At 42.6% G+C, this 17,805-nt stretch overlaps 1 protein-coding gene and 1 long non-coding RNA gene across 12 annotated transcripts in view; one reads left to right on the top strand and one right to left on the bottom strand.

Annotated features, from left to right (window-relative positions):
• The window catches only part of DLGAP1 (DLG associated protein 1), a 781,268-nt gene extending 767,638 nt beyond the window's left edge, over positions 1-13,630 (top strand). For 9 of the 11 annotated variants that reach the window (XM_070778877.1, XM_070778878.1, XM_070778884.1 and 6 more), the window contains 3 exons: positions 6,050-6,141; positions 10,130-10,282; positions 13,226-13,630. In XM_070778877.1, coding sequence (XP_070634978.1) covers positions 6,050-6,141; positions 10,130-10,282; positions 13,226-13,435 — 455 coding nt within the window. In that variant the 3' untranslated portion in view covers positions 13,436-13,630. Of the gene's footprint in view, positions 1-6,049; positions 6,142-10,129; positions 10,866-13,225 lie in introns of those variants that run through there. The other 2 variants (XM_070778886.1, XM_070778887.1) reach the window with 1 other exon arrangement.
• On the bottom strand, positions 6,704-10,939 carry LOC139179445 (uncharacterized). The gene is made up of 2 exons (XR_011563822.1): positions 10,836-10,939; positions 6,704-7,007 (listed from the first exon to the last, which is right to left on the bottom strand). It is a non-coding gene; the product is annotated as an uncharacterized lncRNA (long non-coding RNA).
• Positions 13,631-17,805: the final 4,175 nt, after the last annotated feature.

The following is a 17,805-nucleotide window of genomic DNA, read 5'->3' as shown; positions in this document are numbered from 1 at the left end:
CATGGATAATCTGACTTGAAATCACACAGATTTTGGTCTGACAAATCCACATGACTTTGGAGTAAGTGGGTGGATCCATTCTTTTAAAACTTCCTTTTTCCTCCTCACTCCTAAAGTCTAAACCATCGTGGCGGGAGGCCAAGTGAGTAGAAAGAAGTCAAAAGTTGACAATAAGGAGGCTTAATTCATCCAGAGGCATGTTCCACTTTATCCCAAATGGCCTGGCTCTTCCAGCCAGAGTCAGCACAACTAGTATTATAAACAGAAAACCACGAGGAACAATCTTGCCTAGGAAATCCCATGGACAGAGGAGCCTGGTGGGCTACTGTCCATAGGGTTGCAAAGAGTCGGACATTACTAAAGCTACTGAGCACACAAGAGGAACAATAACCCAACCAAAACTGTATTAGCTAATTAATTAATCAAGATTGTAATAAAAAAGTGGTGCTGGGCACAGTAAAATCTTAAAGAAGTGGAACGCTTAAGGCCTGGAATCTTACCATTAATTTTTCAGGTTAACATAAAGTTTACAGATGAGTCAGTTCACTTCGAAACTTACTCCTTCTACAGGATATCAGGAGTTACGTTGGCTCAGTCTATGCCATCGAGGGGCTCCTGGTCTGGTTGGAAAGCCAGACAAATAGATGATGCTGGAAAGAATTTGGAAAGGGCAGAGACAGAGCTGTGCACAGGAATTTGAGGTGCAAAGACAGGGAGAGGTTAAAGGGGTGGGGCCAGTGGGCGGGGTCAGTGTGGGCCCAAGGCAGGAGGCACCCTCAGTTCAGTGTTTAGCCTGAGCAAAAGCACTGTGGAGAGACCAGCTTTGGGAAATTGGGGGCCTAACACATCATAGGAATGGGCAGAGGTGAGGTTAAACAGGTGGCCCAATAAAAGGAGTTTCTCGCTTATTTCAGGGATGACAGAGGAGCACAGAACAGTTTTAAGCATGAGAATTGTATGAGATAAGAACACCCTCTGGCTCCCTCAACAAAGCCAAACCTCCAAACTGGTGAGGAGGGGTGCTGGAGCCTTTAGCCCTAACTGTAAGCAACTAGAGTCGCCTGAAGGGGATGTGGATTTGGGGACACAAATCCAAAGAGGTGTCTAGCAAGCGCTCAGACATGCTACACCAGGGGCTGGTATAACCCCAGTTACAAATTTGAGCAAAATAAACCTCTTTTACAGAATAGCTGAACCCAGGAGCATGGATGAGATCACTCACAGGAGTCAAGGGAAGTAGACTCAGGACCGAGCTTTGTGTTCAACATTCCAGAGGTAGAGGGAAGAGGGAAGCCAGGCCAGGACCAGAGAGCCCTGTGAGTACCCAGGGGGCTGAGATTCCCTTGTGCCAAACACAGAGGACCAGAAGTGGGGGGAGGGCAGGGACAGCCAGACTGAAGGGAGGCAGGACCACTGGGAGCTGAGGATGCAGAGAGCAAAGGAATCTGCCCTTTGAAGAATCCAGCATCTACCAGGATGTATTCATATGCTCTGGCTGCCGTGACAAAGTACCACCTGGTGGTCTGACCAACAGAAGTTTTTTTGGTCATAGTTTTGTAGGCTAGAAGGCTGAGATCAAGACGCCGGTTTCTCCCAAGGCCTCTCCCCTTGGTCTGGTCTTCCCTCTGTGTGTATCTACGTCCTAACTCCACTGTCTTATAAGAACACCAGTTATATTGGATGAGGGCTCACCTTAATGACCTTGCTTTAACTTAAATACAGGTTTGAAGGCCAAATACAGTCCCGATCAGAGGTTCTTGAGGTTAGGATTTGAACAGATGACTTTGGGGAGGACAGAAGTCAGCCCATAACAGGGGAGGAGAGGGATTTTAGGTTAGCTAGAGGGGATTACGAGATGGGGGAGGACTTTTCCCTTAGGATGGGAGAGACTTGAGGCAGCTCCCAGGTCTCTCAGGTAAAGCTCTCAAGAGGGGCTGAGATGGAAGAGCAACCAGGAGGGAGTGGGACCAAGGATACAGGGAGATGGGAAGGGTGGATGTGGAGAGCTATTTAGCACAGGGGTGGTTGTCAATCTTGAGCTGATTCCATCAGGAATGAATGGCAGTACTTCGGGCACCTGACATCTCTGATGCTGGCCTCATCACTGCTCATCCATCATGCAAAAACCTCCCCTCTTTAGAGCTTTAGGGGACCATGGGGGTGGGCAAGTGTCAGGAGAGGCAGAACACTGAGAATATTCATGCCTGGTTCCTTCCGTTTTCTTCATCTCATAGGAAACAAGGTTTTTGCTGAAGACAAGGAAGCAGGGATTCAGTTGCCAGTGAATGAGAGTCAGAAAAGAAGGGTCAGGGAGGGAGTGTACCAAGACCATCTCCAAGGACTAATGATCAGCAGCAAGAGACACACTTGAGTTTGGAACCCACGGATTTGAATGGCTCTAAACCATGTGGCGAAACACAGTTCCACGAGAAGGGAGGGCCCTGCACTCTGCAGGCCAGCAGAGTGTATCTGGTCTGTTCTGTACTTGAAGATGGACCTTATTTGCCTGGAGCAACTGTGGCTCCCAGGGAGAATCTGATCTTTGATTTTGCAGGTTTCTTTTCTGCACAGGCTCCAACAGAGTGGTCTAGGCATCCTTGGTTAAGATCCTGTCTCCTCTGTGTGTCTCTGTCAGTCAGTCAACCACTGTTCTAGCTCTGATAGGTGGGGAGCTATGCCAGACTCTACAGATAGGGATGAAAATCTGGGGCCCTGAAGAATTGTTATGGATTCCTTATCTACATAGAGACATGATTAAAGACATGATTCACCCTCTCCTTGACACTTGTCTAGGTCTGCCTGCATGGCAGCCACCAAAAAAGAGGACATTCAATCAGTCCACACTGTTGGGAAGAGAGTTTGGAGTGTGAAGATTCACAGGAGAAATAATCCCCTGTTTGGGAATATGTCACCTTTTGTTTCCCCGTAAATGACCAAGAATGTCGAAAGGATATAGGAGTTATAATTCCTGCTGCAGCCTAAGGATTTTCATACACAATTTCATCATATCTACAGTCTACAATCCTAGGAAGATAGTATTATGATCACTCGGCAGATAAAGAGGGCAGAGTCTGAGTACAATAAATTCTCTCAGGATCTGTAGCTGGTAAATGGCATTTCAGATTCCAGTGCCTGTGCTTTGTCTGCTATGTTACACAGAGGAAGTTAGACAGGCAAGGAAGCAGACCAGGTGAATTAGGTGTAGGCAGCTGTGTCTGGGAGGTGTTCACCTAGTCTGACCGCTGTAGAACCTTCACCACTGGTGGGACAGCCAGATGGACTCCTTTGAATTGATAGGTAGTGTCCAGGTTGAAGATATAAAAAATACATCTGTTCTGCTCTTTCTCTCTCTTTTTTTTTAAGAGCTGAGAGTTCCATTTATTATTTATGTATTTATTTTTGGCTGCGCTGGATCTCTGTGGCTCTGTGCGGGTTTTCTCTAGTTGTGGCGAGCAGGGCTACTCTTCATTGTGGTGGCTGGGCTTCTCATTGCTGTGGCTTCTCTGGTTGTGGGGCATAGGTTCTAGGGTGTGTGGGCTTCAGTAGCTGCAGCACATGGGCTCAGCAGTGTGGTGCACACAAGCTTAGCTGCTCTGCAGCATGTGGAATTTTCCCAGACCAGAGATGGAACCTATGTCCCCTTCTTTGGCAGGTGGATTCTTATCCACTGCACCACCGGGAAGTCCTCAGCTCTGTTTCTGAGTTCTAACATGCTGCTGGGGGAGCTGGCATAGTTGGGAAGCACTGGGTGTTTGACCGCTTCCAGTCCCAGTATTTCTAAGTGAATGAATGAGTTTCCAGACTCCCCATGGACTGTCCCTGCACCAGCTTTTATGGAGACTCCACGTATCTTTGCAGCCTCCTCTGGGGCTGTTTTGGCCTTGGCGTTGAGGGCCAGCCCAGTCCCTGCAAAGTTAACTGCCGCCACATACAGTAAAAAAAAAATGGAGCTTCTTCGGTGGCTCAGACGGTAAAGAACCCACCTGCAATACAGAAGACCTGGGTTCGATCCCGTTTTACATATAGGAAAACAGAGATTAGGTGACCTGTCCAGAGCAATGGATGGTAAGTTTTCCAGAGAGGACGCTCAGCCAACTCAGGGCCTGACCCTTTAGCTTCTGTGGTATCCTGTTTCCCCATGTCATTTCTGCTTTGGGGTGTTGAGAGATGGAGGGAGGTGACTATGTAGAAAATAGATAACTGATGAGAACCTATTGCATAGCACAGGGAACTCTACTCAATGCTCTTTGGTGACCTGAGATAGGGAGGAAATCTAAAAAGGGGAATATATGTATATGTATGGCTGATTCACTTTGCTGTACAGCAGAAACTAACACGATATTTTAAAGCAACTTTACTCCAATAAATTTTTTAAATTAAAAAAGAAAAAGGAGGAAGGCCTCACAGACATGATGGATCAATTAAAGAGGAAAATGCAACCATCCCAAAAGATTCTAAAAGCAGATAGACTGAAAAAAATCCAACACTTAGGCCTGAAGAATTGTGCCAGGTGCTCTCAAGGAGGACCCCAGCTCTCCCCTAGGGAGGTGGTCTCTGCACTTCAGCCTCACGGTTGACTGGTGACTTCCCAAGCCCAGAGATGCCCTGGTTATGTGCGTGCTCAGTCACTTCAGTTGTGTCTCTTGTGACTATGGACTGTAGTCCGCCTGGCTCCTCTGTCCATGGGGATTCTCCAGGCAAGAATACTGCAGTGGGTTGCCATGCCCTCTTCCAGAGGATCTTCCTGACCCAGAAACGTGTGTGAACTATTTGGGTAGAGACCAGTGGTGGCCTGCCGGAACCATTATCCAGCCTGGCAGCCTTAAACTAACTGAGAAGCAATTGACCAGGAAACCCTGAGGCAAAGGACATTGCTTGTCCTTCTGTTGTCTTCTCAGTCTTTGTGGGGAATGAGGTCAAGAAAAGGAGATCTAATTCCACTCTGAGTCTCAGACAAGGTAAAGTCAGAACAAAATTACAGCAGCAAAAACGTTGCTTCAGTCCCATAAAATCCGTCCCGGCCCCAGTGAAGAGCTTCAAGTGGGCAAGAGCTTCAAGAGGCCCGCCTGCTCTGTTTTTCTCTGTGGCTGCTGCCATCTCACCTTCCTTCCTGCCCGGTGGCGGTGGCGGGTGGCTGGGCTCCAGCCACGCAGTCCCCACCAGGCGGAGCGTAGTGCTTCTGGGATAATCTGGAGCTTGGGATGCTCAGAAATGCTCAGGGATTCTCCAGGCAGAGGCTCCACCCCGCTCAGCTCGCCCACTGCTGGAAGGTTCTCCCCTTTGACTTCACTCAAGGCAAGAAGTAGCTTGCAAAGGGGAGGATTTTCAGCACAGTGCACAGGGAATTAAACCTCTCTGAACAATAACGCTGGTCCATGGAGTGTAAAAGCTGGGACAGTGCTGGCGTTCCCTAGGCAACGGGCTGAAAATATTCGCTCCTTACAAAATCTTTCAATTGGCCAGGCTTTCTTTCCTGACAGTCCCAGTGGCTGAGCTCCGGAAAAATAAGGAAGCCTGTGGATGGGATTTGGTGAGTGCCATGAGATCCCTACCCCCTGCAAGTCAGGGCTGCTTTCCTTGTGTTTGGATTCGGATTAGAAAAACAAGCTAGCAGCCCATGACTGCTGACACAAATAAATCCCTAACCGGACTGGTAAACACTGGAAATTCATCCTTGCAGTAAAAGGGAAAAAACAAAGCAGAACTATTTGCCTCTTCTCCTGGTAACATCCATGGCTGTGATGGAAAACTCCGTTATCCCTAAGAAAGATGCCTGGTGAGCACGTGGGTTTTTCCAAGCTGGTTTTCTACTTTAACTCAGGAGTCTCTCTTGCACAGATGCGCAGAGCGACGGCAAGACCTGGCTGTGTGTGTGTGTGTGTGTGTGTGTGTGTGTGTGTGTGTGTGTGCGCGTGCGCGCGCGCGCGCGCACGCGTTCTGCATACGGTCTTCCCTAATTACTATAGCGCAACTTCCTCTTTGCTTTGCCAGACTAAGTCTCAACAATGAGACATTATGTGTAAACTTCTTGTCTGTTTGCTTTTTTCAGTTCTAGGGAAAATCCGAACCGCAGTGGGCAGTGCCCAACTTCTTATGGCCCAGAAATTCTACCAGTTCAGAGAACTGTGTGAAGAAAACCTGGTAGGTATCTTTCCCTCTCAATACTAGTTTTCCCTGCTCCTCCCCATGAGAAGACCATGTGGTCAAGACCAGTCCAACTAAAGTAGAACCAAGCCAGGGCTCACTGGACTCTCTTAACCTGAAAGAGAGAATTTTCTGATTAATCATATATTTCCTGCTTTTCTTAAAAATATTTATCTTTTAAAATAATAAAAAATATTAAATAATCTTTGAAGAAAGAATCCAATCAAGTTAAAACTCCATTTCCTTTTTTTTTTTTTTTTTTCTGGTTGCTGAAGATTTTCTATTTTCCTGGCCTCCTGATTTTATTATTCTTACCCAATTGGAGCAGTCTGATATTTCAAAAATAATATTTCAGAAAAAAATCATTTTGGATAACGAGTTTCTTTCTGAAGTAGCCATTGGGGCCTTTTTCCTTATCAGAGTACTCTGTTTTAATTCAAGAACTGGAGGTGGAAGGTGTCAGAAAGTGTAAGTTTGATCTCCATGAGAACAATGAATCATTCATCTTTCTTGGACACACAGAAATGAAATAAAGCAGAACAAACAGACAAAACCAGTATTAGCAGCAACAATATTTTTTAAAAACTGTCAGCAAAATGCAAGGCCAAGAACTTCCTCACATTTTTTTTTTTAATTCTGCCATCTCCACAAGTGTCATTCCACAAAAATAGCTTTTATTGGCCAATTAATGATCAAGCTGCATCTGTGTGCTCAGTCGCTCAGTTGTGTCCAACTCTTCGCGACCCTATAGACTGTAGCCTGCCAGGCTTCTCTGTCCATGAGATTCTCCAGGCAAGAATACTGGAGTGGATAGCCATTTCCTCCTCCAGAGGATACCCCCAACCCAGGGATGGAAACTGCATCTAAAATAAAGAAAATGAAAAGCAATTCTTTTAATCTTCTGGAAAGTTCAAAACACAATCATTTGTGATCTGATTGACCCAAACTATGATTTTTTTTTTTTTTTAGCATTCTAACCACATCTTGTTGTTAACAAGGACAAATACAGACTGAATGGGATTTGTCTAGACAAGACTCAACCAAGAGCAGATATAAAGTCTGCACAAGACAGTGCTCTTGTTCCCCTTCACCAGGCTTTTCTTTCTGAAACCTCTTTCTTGCCTCCTCACCCCCACCTCCCACACATATAGTTTGTTTTCCCCTCCCTCAGCAAAAATGACCTGGCCCGTCTTTTACCTTCTCAGAAATTCTATTCTGAATTATGAGATAATATATATTAGTAAATGTATTGATCAGTGATTTAACAAATATTTTATTGAGCTTCACTATGTGTCAGGTACAGAATTCCTTCTAAATTGTAAACTTGCTCACATGTCACAGATCTTAATTCATATTAAATTCATATTATTCTTTAACTCTTTAAATTAAAAAGTTCATATAAAGCCATATTTCTCAAACTGGCCCTCCTTATCTTTCTCATCCTCTGTCACCTCTGGCCTCCAAGTGACCTGGTTCAGACTGAAGCAGGTTTCGCAACTACTTTTGCTGGGTGTCACAGGAGCCACTGATTAAGAGACTGGCTGAGCACCCAAGCTCTTTCTCTCTGCTTCCCCATTCATCCCTTGGATGATGAGGGGGCAAAGAGATTCTTGGTGGGAAAGGAACAAATTTCCCATGTTACTACAGAGTTAAATGCTATCATTCTATGTACTTATGCACTAACACAGTTTAACAACAGGGCTTGGGACCTAGAAGGCTTTAGTGAACTTCAGGTATAAGCAATTTAGCTTTTTTTTTTTTGCAATTTAGCTTTTAATTACAAATGAGATAAGGTAATATATTGTGAGATCATAAAACTCCAGTTGACAGGTACTTTGTCAAAGTTACTATCTGTCTATTCTGAACCTAGATATTAAGAAACATTCGAGTTTACTATATCAAAATGCTACAGAGAAGCCCTCTTGTCAATTCAGGTGTCACTGGAATAGAGTTTAACAGTGAACCAAATACTTAAAATTTTAGAATTTAATTATTCCAGTGAACTATGGGTAATTTTTAAAGTATAAGTTTATAAATACATTCTTGTATTTATTTTGAAATCAGACCAATAATACCCATCCATCAAAAGGCTAAAAAGTATTTTTTCCCATCTATTAACTTTGATGGTCACTGACCCTGTGCTTTCTGAAATTCTGATGATGTCATTTCTTTAGGGTTGTTTTAAAAGTAAGAATGGGCCTCAAGTTATTATATGGCATGACATTTCACAGTCTTTCCAATTGCCTGGGATACCCAGAGGTAACCAAATGGAACCTCAATAGAAACCTCTGATAAGTATGAGCCCCACCTATCTGCCCATGAATACCTTTAGCTCTTGTTGCCGGTAGTAATACCTTCAGTCTCTTAGTTATGGCTTTTCTGCCTCAGATCATATAAATTCGTGGTTCCTACTCTCTAGTGCTTGTCAGGGATATGTGAATGAGGGCAAAGAAAGTCAATCCACACATCAAAGAATGTTTAATATTATCTAGCAAATGCACAGAAATCTATGTGTACATACAGACAAGTGTTCTCATGTTTGCCATATTATGTTATGGTCAATTTAAAACCAATTCATTTCCAAGTGATTATGTCCAAGTACTTATATGATAAAATGACTTCTGATATTAGAAATATCTTAATTGTTAAACACACAATACTTTGAAAATTTAATTCTTTTATTACTTATCATTTGTTTGCCCTATTATTTCACTCAATGTAAATATTAAAATGAATCTTATTTAGATTCCTTATCTGTTCTCTGAGTATGTTGGATGCCATGGAGTCAAATACTGACTCTAATAACAATAGACTGTATTTTTTGTAATATGGTATTTTCATTTAAATATAGTTTTAAATGCATTTTGGCATATATCACACATTCTGGGTTTTTTCCAAATGTTTAGACTCCCCACCATACCATACTGATAGATGCTGTATTACAAAAGAATTTTACCTTGGCATTGAGAATCACTGACTCAAATGTGTATAAAATGACTCTATAAAATTATCGTTTGTAGTGGAATCTTTTTTTTTTTTTTTTTTTAAAGCCAAATTCATAGAGAGAGTATAAAAGTGGTTGCCAAGGGCTCAGGGGTAGGGGAAATGGAGGGGGCGTTGGTAAAATGATAAAGATTTTCAGCTATAAAATGAATGAGGTCTGGGGATCTAATTAGAACATGGTGACTACGGTTGATAACACTGTATTGTCTAACTGAGCTTTGCTAAGAAAGAATAGAAGATAAATGTTCTCTCACACACACAAAAAAGGATAAAGATGTGATGTGATGATGTGCTGCTAAACTCGATGGGGAAGTCCTTACGCAAGGTGTGTCTATACCAAATCATCACACGGTACATTCTAAATATCTTATAATCTTATTTGTCAATTAGTTCTTAATAAAGGTGAATATATAGAGGTATATATATATATATATATATATAATGTATGCATGTATGCTCAGTCGCTCAGTAGTGTCCGACTCTTTCAGACCCATAAGTATAAGTTTATATAAGTTTATATAAGTTTATTCTCATGCCCTCCTCCAGGAGATCTTCCCCATCCAGGGATCAAACGCTTGTCTCTTACGTCTCCTGCCGAGGCAGGTGGGTTCTTTACCGCTAGTGCCACCTAGGAAGCCCCATAAAACATATATACATATACCTATAAAATATAAAATAAATAAATAAAAGTACCATCAGTGAGGAGGGCATGGCAACCCACTCCAGTATTCTTGCCCAGAGAATCCCCATGGACAGAGGAGCCTGGCAGGCTACAATCCATGGTGTCACAAAGAGTCGGACACAACTGAGCGATTAAGCACAGCATAGCACCATCAGTAACTTCACTTTTCTCTCCTATCTGAAAACTAAAAGGAACTCATCCTCCTTTTGTTATTTGAAGTATTTGAAAATGCCGCGTTGATCCTGGGCTTGTCACAAACATCGCTTCTAAAGCGTGACTGTTTTTCTTTCTCTTGCACAGAATCCCAATGCTCATCCAAGGCCCACCTCTCAGGATCTGGCAGGGTTCTGGGACATGCTGCAGTTGTCCATAGAAAACATTAGTATGAAATTTGATGAACTTCATCAGTTAAAGGCCAATAATTGGAAACAGATGGATCCTCTTGACAAGAAGGTAGAACAATGTAGATTTTGTATGGTTCATTTAAAAACCTGCACAAACACTGGACAGTCTAAATAGGCTTCTGCTCTCAGTCTTGTTGTTTACAATGTGAAATGGAGCTGAAATCATATTATTTTCATTGTAATGACAATGTTTACATAGTAATCATTTGGGATATTATCTGTAATATGTTTCAGGCATATTTTTAAAGAAAAACCTGTCTGTGAATTGGAAAATGGGAATGTGGCTTTTTTTTTTTTGTTAATTAAACTTTAAGTTAAACCATTTTAGTCACTGGAAGGAACTGCCTCCATTTTGCTTTTTAAACTAAAATAAATGACATCTTCAGTGCATGATTACATAGAGCAAGAGTACAACTTCCTTACACCCCTAGAATGTGTTTCCGAGAAAATAGGAAGCCCTGCAAACTAACCGACTTTGATAATCATTTCATAAATATAGTAATAAAGAAACCACTGTTGTTCAAGTCTAAAAATATAAACACCGTATAGTTTCACAGTAATCATAAATGTTGGGATCTTTTTTAAAAAAAAAAAGGTTTTACCTTTGGTTGATTTGCCTTGGGGAGTATTGCTCACTGGGTTCCTCATGCAAGAGCTTAGAAATGAAGACTCAAATTCTTTTACTTGAATTAATAAACTGCAGTTTTCACATTTGACTACAGTGGCTCCACCAGGCTTGTCCAGGTATCCAATGTCCACCCTCCTAGGCTGACCGGAGATGCATGACATTTTTAACCCTTTGCTTTCCTACAGCCTGAGGTCAAATGATTCTGAGAGGTTCAACTTCTGAAGTCAGGCACAGCCATTTCTGTGATGCCTCTTCCTGATCCTTTCACCTATCAGTCCAGTCCATTCTGCTGCTGCCCATCATAATATCAAAGTTCTTGGAGTCCCTGGGCTCCCAGGAGAAATCTAATGCTAAGGGCCGGTGCATAACTGAAGGGGCCACCACTCTCATCACTGTCCCTCATCTCCAATTCTGTCACCATCCACCTGGCGGGTTTTGGTATGAAACATCAAAGTACCATTGATGCCTGTGTGGCTTCTCACTGGGGTAGCCAAACATTTGCATTCATTCTAGTTTTCTTTAATCTGAGTTTAAAACTGTCTGCTAAACAAGCTTTTAAATTGGTCTGGTTTTAAGAAAACATTACAGATGTACACACAGAACTGGTAACTGATTTTCTAGAGCTAACCATCTAATTACTTATTCATCAATTTTTTAAAATTGTTGTTAAAAAAAATAAACTATGCAAGGAAAGGAAAATATGACTAAAACATTTTCAACAATCGTACTTTCAAAAGTATCTACTGAGTGTCCCAATCATGAAGATTTTAAATGTCCAAAAGGAGTGAAGCTAAGAATTGATATATGGTACCTAGTGACAGTTATACTATAAATCATTATTAACTTGATTTCTAAATCTTCATGCACGGTATCTGTGATCAGAGCTTTGCATCACCCCATGAACTGGAGGGGAAACAATGAACAAACGCAATCAGAGTTGGTGGAATACAGTTTGCACTCTGTGCTTCCTTTTTTTTATCCACACGAGACTCCACCTTAAACAACTGGCGGGCAACTCCACTGCAATAAGGGTAACTAGGCACTCCACGAAGGCCAGCAAAGGAGGAACACAGAGAGTGCCCTTTGGAGAATCATGGAATCCATATTTTAAGATACTTCTCACATTTAGGTTTATGAGAATTTAAGGTATTTTATTAAAAGATGAAATCATCAGATTCACATGGACCTTTTTGCAGCCTGAAAACTCACTATCTTTTCCCTAAAAATCCTTTGTGATTTAGATCCCTTTCCCACTGTACTTTTTTTTTTCCAGTCCAAGTTATGAATGACTTGTTTTTGCAGTGGCATTTAAAAATAGCCCACTGGTTTCTAGTTTGCTGCTGCCCCGGGCGTGGGGGAGGGGAGCAGGAATGGCCTCTTTCAGTCTTGTGTTCAGTTGTCATGGCGCAATGTCTGTCCCTATGACGAAACAGCCTTCCGGTCCACCAAGGTCACCCCGAGGCCCCTAGTTCGTGATGGTCCAGCAGGATGTTTTAGGAGCTGACTCCATACCCCCAAGGGTAGGAACTCCCTCCAGGGTGACCCTGCCGAGCACAACTCTGTGTGTCTGTGTGTGATGTGTAAATGGGTGTAACTCACTGGGACACCAGCAAAGCTAAACGAACACAGTTTTAACAATTGCTTCTTCCTCGTTTGGCTGTTTAGGTTTGGGTGGGCTGGGGGAGAGGGCAGGGATGTTTTTAAACTCTGAACCCAGCTGGTACCACACGCTGCCGCCCTGCTTAGAGGGGATGCAGAATCTAAGAGGCGACCGCTGCCCTCTCCTTCCCATCTCTGGCATCCGAAAGAGTCTGGAGCCTCCAGAGAAAAACCACAGTAAATGTGCTGGAAGCTGCAGCCTTTAGGTGAAGTGAGGGGCGAGGGGCGGGGGCGGGAGCTGGTTAGATTTTAAATACCCATATCCTTCCCTTGGAGAGACTAGTTCTGCCCTCCAGCTTTACCCTTGGCCTTAAACTTCAGAGTATTTTTTTCCCTCATGCATCTTTTTGAAAACCCAAGCCAGAATACTAGGAAAAAATATATATACATTTTATGTGCTCAGTAGCTCAGTCATGTCTCACTCTTTGAGACACCATGGACTGTAGCCCACCAGGCTCCTCTGTCCACGGGATTCTCCGGGCAAGAATACTGGAGTGGGTTGCCATTTCCTTCTCCAATACATGTGTGTGTGTGTGTGTGTGTGTGTGTGTAAATATGTATACAGTGTGCAGATCAGAACTAACTTAACCACCCTTAGGCTTAAAAAAAAAAAAAAAAGTGTGTGCTAACTACTGACCTATCCCAGTTTCCCCCAAGCTTGTCCTGAGAAGCTGTGTAATGTCCTGAACCTTCTGCTTTGATCAGGAGCGAAGGGCCCCTCCTCCAGTGCCCAAGAAGCCGGCGAAGGGCCCCGCGCCGCTGATCCGGGAGCGCTCGCTGGAGAGCTCGCAGCGCCAGGAGGCCCGCAAGCGCCTGATGGCCGCCAAGCGCGCCGCGTCCGTCCGTCAGAACTCGGCCACCGAGAGCGCCGAGAGCATCGAGATCTACATCCCCGAGGCGCAGACCCGGCTTTGAGGCCCCGGCCGCCGCGCTCCCGCCGCCGCCGCCGCCGCCGCCTCCTCCCCGGCGCCTGCCCACCCGCGTAGACGCGGCCCCTCTCTAGGTCACCCGCCAGCCATCCTCCGTCCTCCTCGAGCTAGTCCGTCCCTAGATTCCAGCAATATCCAACTGTAGGGTATCTCAGACATCCAGGATCCCGCGGGGCGGGGCGTGGGGCGGGGGGGGGGGGGGGGGGTCCCTAGGGATCTCGCCGTCTTCCACGCGAAAGAAACTAGGGCTCCGATCCCTTTGATTTCCCCGACACGCTTCCTATTTTGGGCGAGCAGATTGGAGCGCTTGATGTCCAGCCTCAGACATCACACCCTGTCACCAGAGTCCGGGAGTGACACGCCGAGAGGGGACGAAGAGGGGCTGGGCGCGGGGGGACCAGGATGTGTAGTGGGTGCCCGGGGGGGAGGGGGTGGGGTGCGGGTACCTGCGTCGCTCACAGCTGCACAAACTGCCTCACTGTTGTGTCATCAGTCACTGCTTCAAATGTCTCACTCAGCAGAAGATTGTCAATTTGATCTTTCAGGGACATCCATCTATTCCGAAAGGCAATAAAATGAAGACAGGAAAAGCAAGACCAAGGAAGCACTGCTAGCTTAAGAGACTATATAAGGGATTTTTTTCTTTTGTCCTATTCTTAAGACAATTTAGACCTGAAGTGTTTTCTCAACTTTTCTTGTACTATGTATATTATATTGTTGTTGTGGTGGTGGGCGGGGGGAGGTCTTTAAAGGGGAAAGTGTTGGTTCCATTACTTTGTTAGTGTCCATCTTGGGGAGGCGGGGAGCCTACCTAATTACACAGATAGAAGTACATCTCTGCTTACCAAGTGCTGTAAATGGCAGCCGGCCTGCTTTCTGAGAAGAGTCGGGATTTTCCCATCATCCCTTTCGAATGCTACACATTCGGTCTCTTTTAACCCAGTAGTTCATAGGGCAGACGTTTGTCTCCATCAGTCTTTCCTCACTGCTCCACAGTCCTATTACACCCCCGAATCAGGATTTTGTCCTGTGTCAAACCCATCAAATAAGCTTTCTGTCCCAGTAGACATGCTGTCTCATTCAAAGAGCAGCCACTCATCTTGAGGTCCCAGTTAGAGAGAAAAGAAATTTGACCTGCAAGGTTCAGCAGCCACGTGGAGGGGGACAGCATCGCGGTTCCTAAACACTGAAGAGACCCAGGGATTTGGCAGAGAAGGTTGATTTTTGTTTTTAGTCATGATGGATGGCGTATGACCTTTGTGGCCAGCTGAAGTTATCTTTAAATGCCCTTACTCCTAGCAGTTTAAACACTTAGAATGAGGTGATCTTACATGGTCACTGGCATTTTATCCAGCTCCCTAAAGTGTTAGAAATTATCATTGAAAAATGAAAGACTTTTAAAAAGATATATCAGATACACTTGCACCAGAGACGCTTAAAAAAAAAAAAATACACTCTCATAGCCAGGTGCTAATTTTATTTTAAAAATTAAGAGAAGTGATGGGTACTGGCAACAACTATTTTCATGGACATATTCTAAAACCACTAGAGAATTCGCTACCTCTCAGAGCCATTGATGCTTTGAGCTATCTTTATAAACAGGGCACAAATGTTTACTGCTAAGGTTTACAAGAAAAGGGCTACTAACTTATTTAAAAACAAACCAACTTTTAACTAGAGTGGACAAAGCACCTTTGAGTACTTCGTAAAATTGGAGCAGATAGACAATTTAAGCTTCAAGTATTTTCTGGTTTTAAAAAGAATACACGTTTTCTTTACTCTGTAGCAGCCGGGGAAGGTCACACAAAGTTTGTATCAGGTAAGGCCAACTGCCACCTTGGGTAGCCTATGGTCATGTTCAGCCATGACAATGACTCAGAACTCACAGACTAATGTGAAGGAAACAGCATCCATTTGAAGACCCATGTTCCCATCCACAGCTCTGTGCCCTGAGGGAGAGATAAGATTTGGATGGAGAAATAGATTTCTAAAGATCATCCTACAATATTTTCTTTGGAAACTGGTTTAGCCCAGGATATTTTAAGAGAGACGAGGTGGCCTATTTATCTTGTCTACGTGAATGGTATTTGTATATTCATAAGCTATTTTTGGTAAGAATTTTAAATCTTTTAGCAGAATGCCTACAGGCATCATGACCTTTGCCTTCCTTAAAAACACCAATTGTACAAACACTTTATAAAAAGCTAATTATTGATGTTAAGACATGACCCCACATAAAACTGCTTGTTGATCACTTGCCCTCTTAAGCCTGACATCCATAAGCATAACCCTTGTTACATTGTTCTTTTTGATGTAATTTGTAGAAATGTTTTTTAGTTAATAACAGAAAATGTATGTACCCTGAAAAATTACTTATTTTGTTTAACTTTAGTACAAAGGTGTTTGGGTATTTTCTTGGGGAGGGGGGAATTACAAAAGAAGTTTGTCTCCCACATCAAAAAAAAGTTCAAAGAAATTAAGTATTTATTATATTTTTTGCAGATGTTTCCATACAACTCACATAACCTTTTTGTAAAGAGAGATGAAGAAATGGATTAAAGATTTTTAATATTTGAAATGGTAAATAGAACTAATTTATTTGTACTATATTTCTGTTATTTATAGATGTTTCCTTAATGTTTTACTGTGCATTACCACTTTAATTTAAGCCTTATCCTTGTGAATTTACCATTTCTTTTTTAAAACATGTCTAGATGCATATTTTAAATAACTGGAATGTAAATCACTAGCATATCTGAATTCCCAAATGTAATTTTTAAAAATTATTTTGGTTTGGAAAAAAAAAGATTCATTTGAAAGCTTTCAGATGGAGGGGTGGGGAACATTTTTATGGCTTTATGAATTGGAATTTCATAGGCTTATCTACCTAGATTGTGTGCGGGCAAAAAAAAATTGTAAATAGATGAATGTTTCCCATAATGTAAAAAGAAATTAATAAAATAATTAATGCACTGCTTTCAGGTCTCTGTGTTTTCACTGCAGAGTCCTGCTTCTTCCAGAATAGAAGTAATTGTCTTTGGGGCAGTGATTAAGCAGTTCAGAAGCATATCATTCTGATTTTCATTGTAACAACACATGTTCTAGTACCTGTGAGCTTGTGGGTAGACCTTGTCCCCTGTGGAAGGGATTTAAATACAGAAAACTACAAGTCCTTTTACTGTGATTGATCATACACTTCTGAAAGGTTCAGGTCAGGGACTGTATGTTTTATGAAAGGAGTTATCAGCTTCTCAAACATGTACAAATCTGTATAGATTTTAACCCACGTGGGTATCTTGCCAAACATGTCAGTTTTGTTTCCTACATAGTTCTCCAGGGTAGGGAAAATCAGAATAATGCATTGTGGGTTTCATTTCACCCTTGCACTAATGCAAAACTATTCCCTGAGCTTCGGTAACTCGCCAGTATGACACAATTATTAAGTAACCCATTTAAGTCCAAAATCCAAACTTCCATTTAGCTTTGTCTTCTGTGATGTCTTTGTCTTTCTTCCCACATTTAAAATTGGTAACTGCCACTGTTGATTTCCCCTGGTTTTCATCTACGTCATATCTGTAAAACTTACTTTATACGCAAAAATACAGACTCACCAAAAACAAGGTAAATTAGAATGCTTTATAAAGTGGACTTTATATGATCTGAAAATGCCCCAACTCTGAAACCTGTGTCCACAGTACTCCCTCCCGCCAGGTTCTTGGGCAAAGCCTTCAAACTACATGCAACAGACTTGGACATTGTTAAGCAAATAAGCCATTTTGTCCAATTTTTATACATAAGCAAGAACCTGTGCTAGTCACCAAAATAACACAATGTTCTTTTGAAAATGCTTCAAAAGAGTAGAGATCAAGTGGCTGTACACAGGCAAGGTTGCAAAGATTTCATTACCTTGGCTCTCGTGCTGACCATTCACGTAGTCTGAATCGTGATTATACTTCTTGACTTTTAACAAATTCTGATATTTCATCGGGGCTCCTTGAACATTTCAGCCAATCCAAAAATGAAATTAGGTTTTGCATGCAAAAAATTGAATTTCAGTGAAGAAATTTCCTATGTTACAGGGTCCACTCCTCCCGCAAAATGTAATTTCATTTTTTATAGATAGGTATTGAACAAAATGGTTTGAATTTCTTTTTATATCTTTGAAATCCAGCCCCTTGAAAATATAAGTTGATTTTGGTTTAAATAAATGACATATGAAAAATCCTAGTGTCTGACTGTGTTCGTTCTTGAATGCCACTGTCACCAAAGGGAGTTGAAATCCACCTGGGGTTTGTTCAATAGGCTATTTGTCTTTCAGCTGCTAAACCAAAATCAGATCAACTCCTTTTGCAAACA

Source organism: Bos indicus, chromosome 24, assembly GCF_029378745.1.
Source record: "Bos indicus isolate NIAB-ARS_2022 breed Sahiwal x Tharparkar chromosome 24, NIAB-ARS_B.indTharparkar_mat_pri_1.0, whole genome shotgun sequence".
NCBI classification, from domain to species: domain Eukaryota; kingdom Metazoa; phylum Chordata; class Mammalia; order Artiodactyla; family Bovidae; genus Bos; species Bos indicus.
Note: the sequence above shows the minus strand (reverse complement) of the source record. Positions and strands in the feature narration are given on the sequence as shown.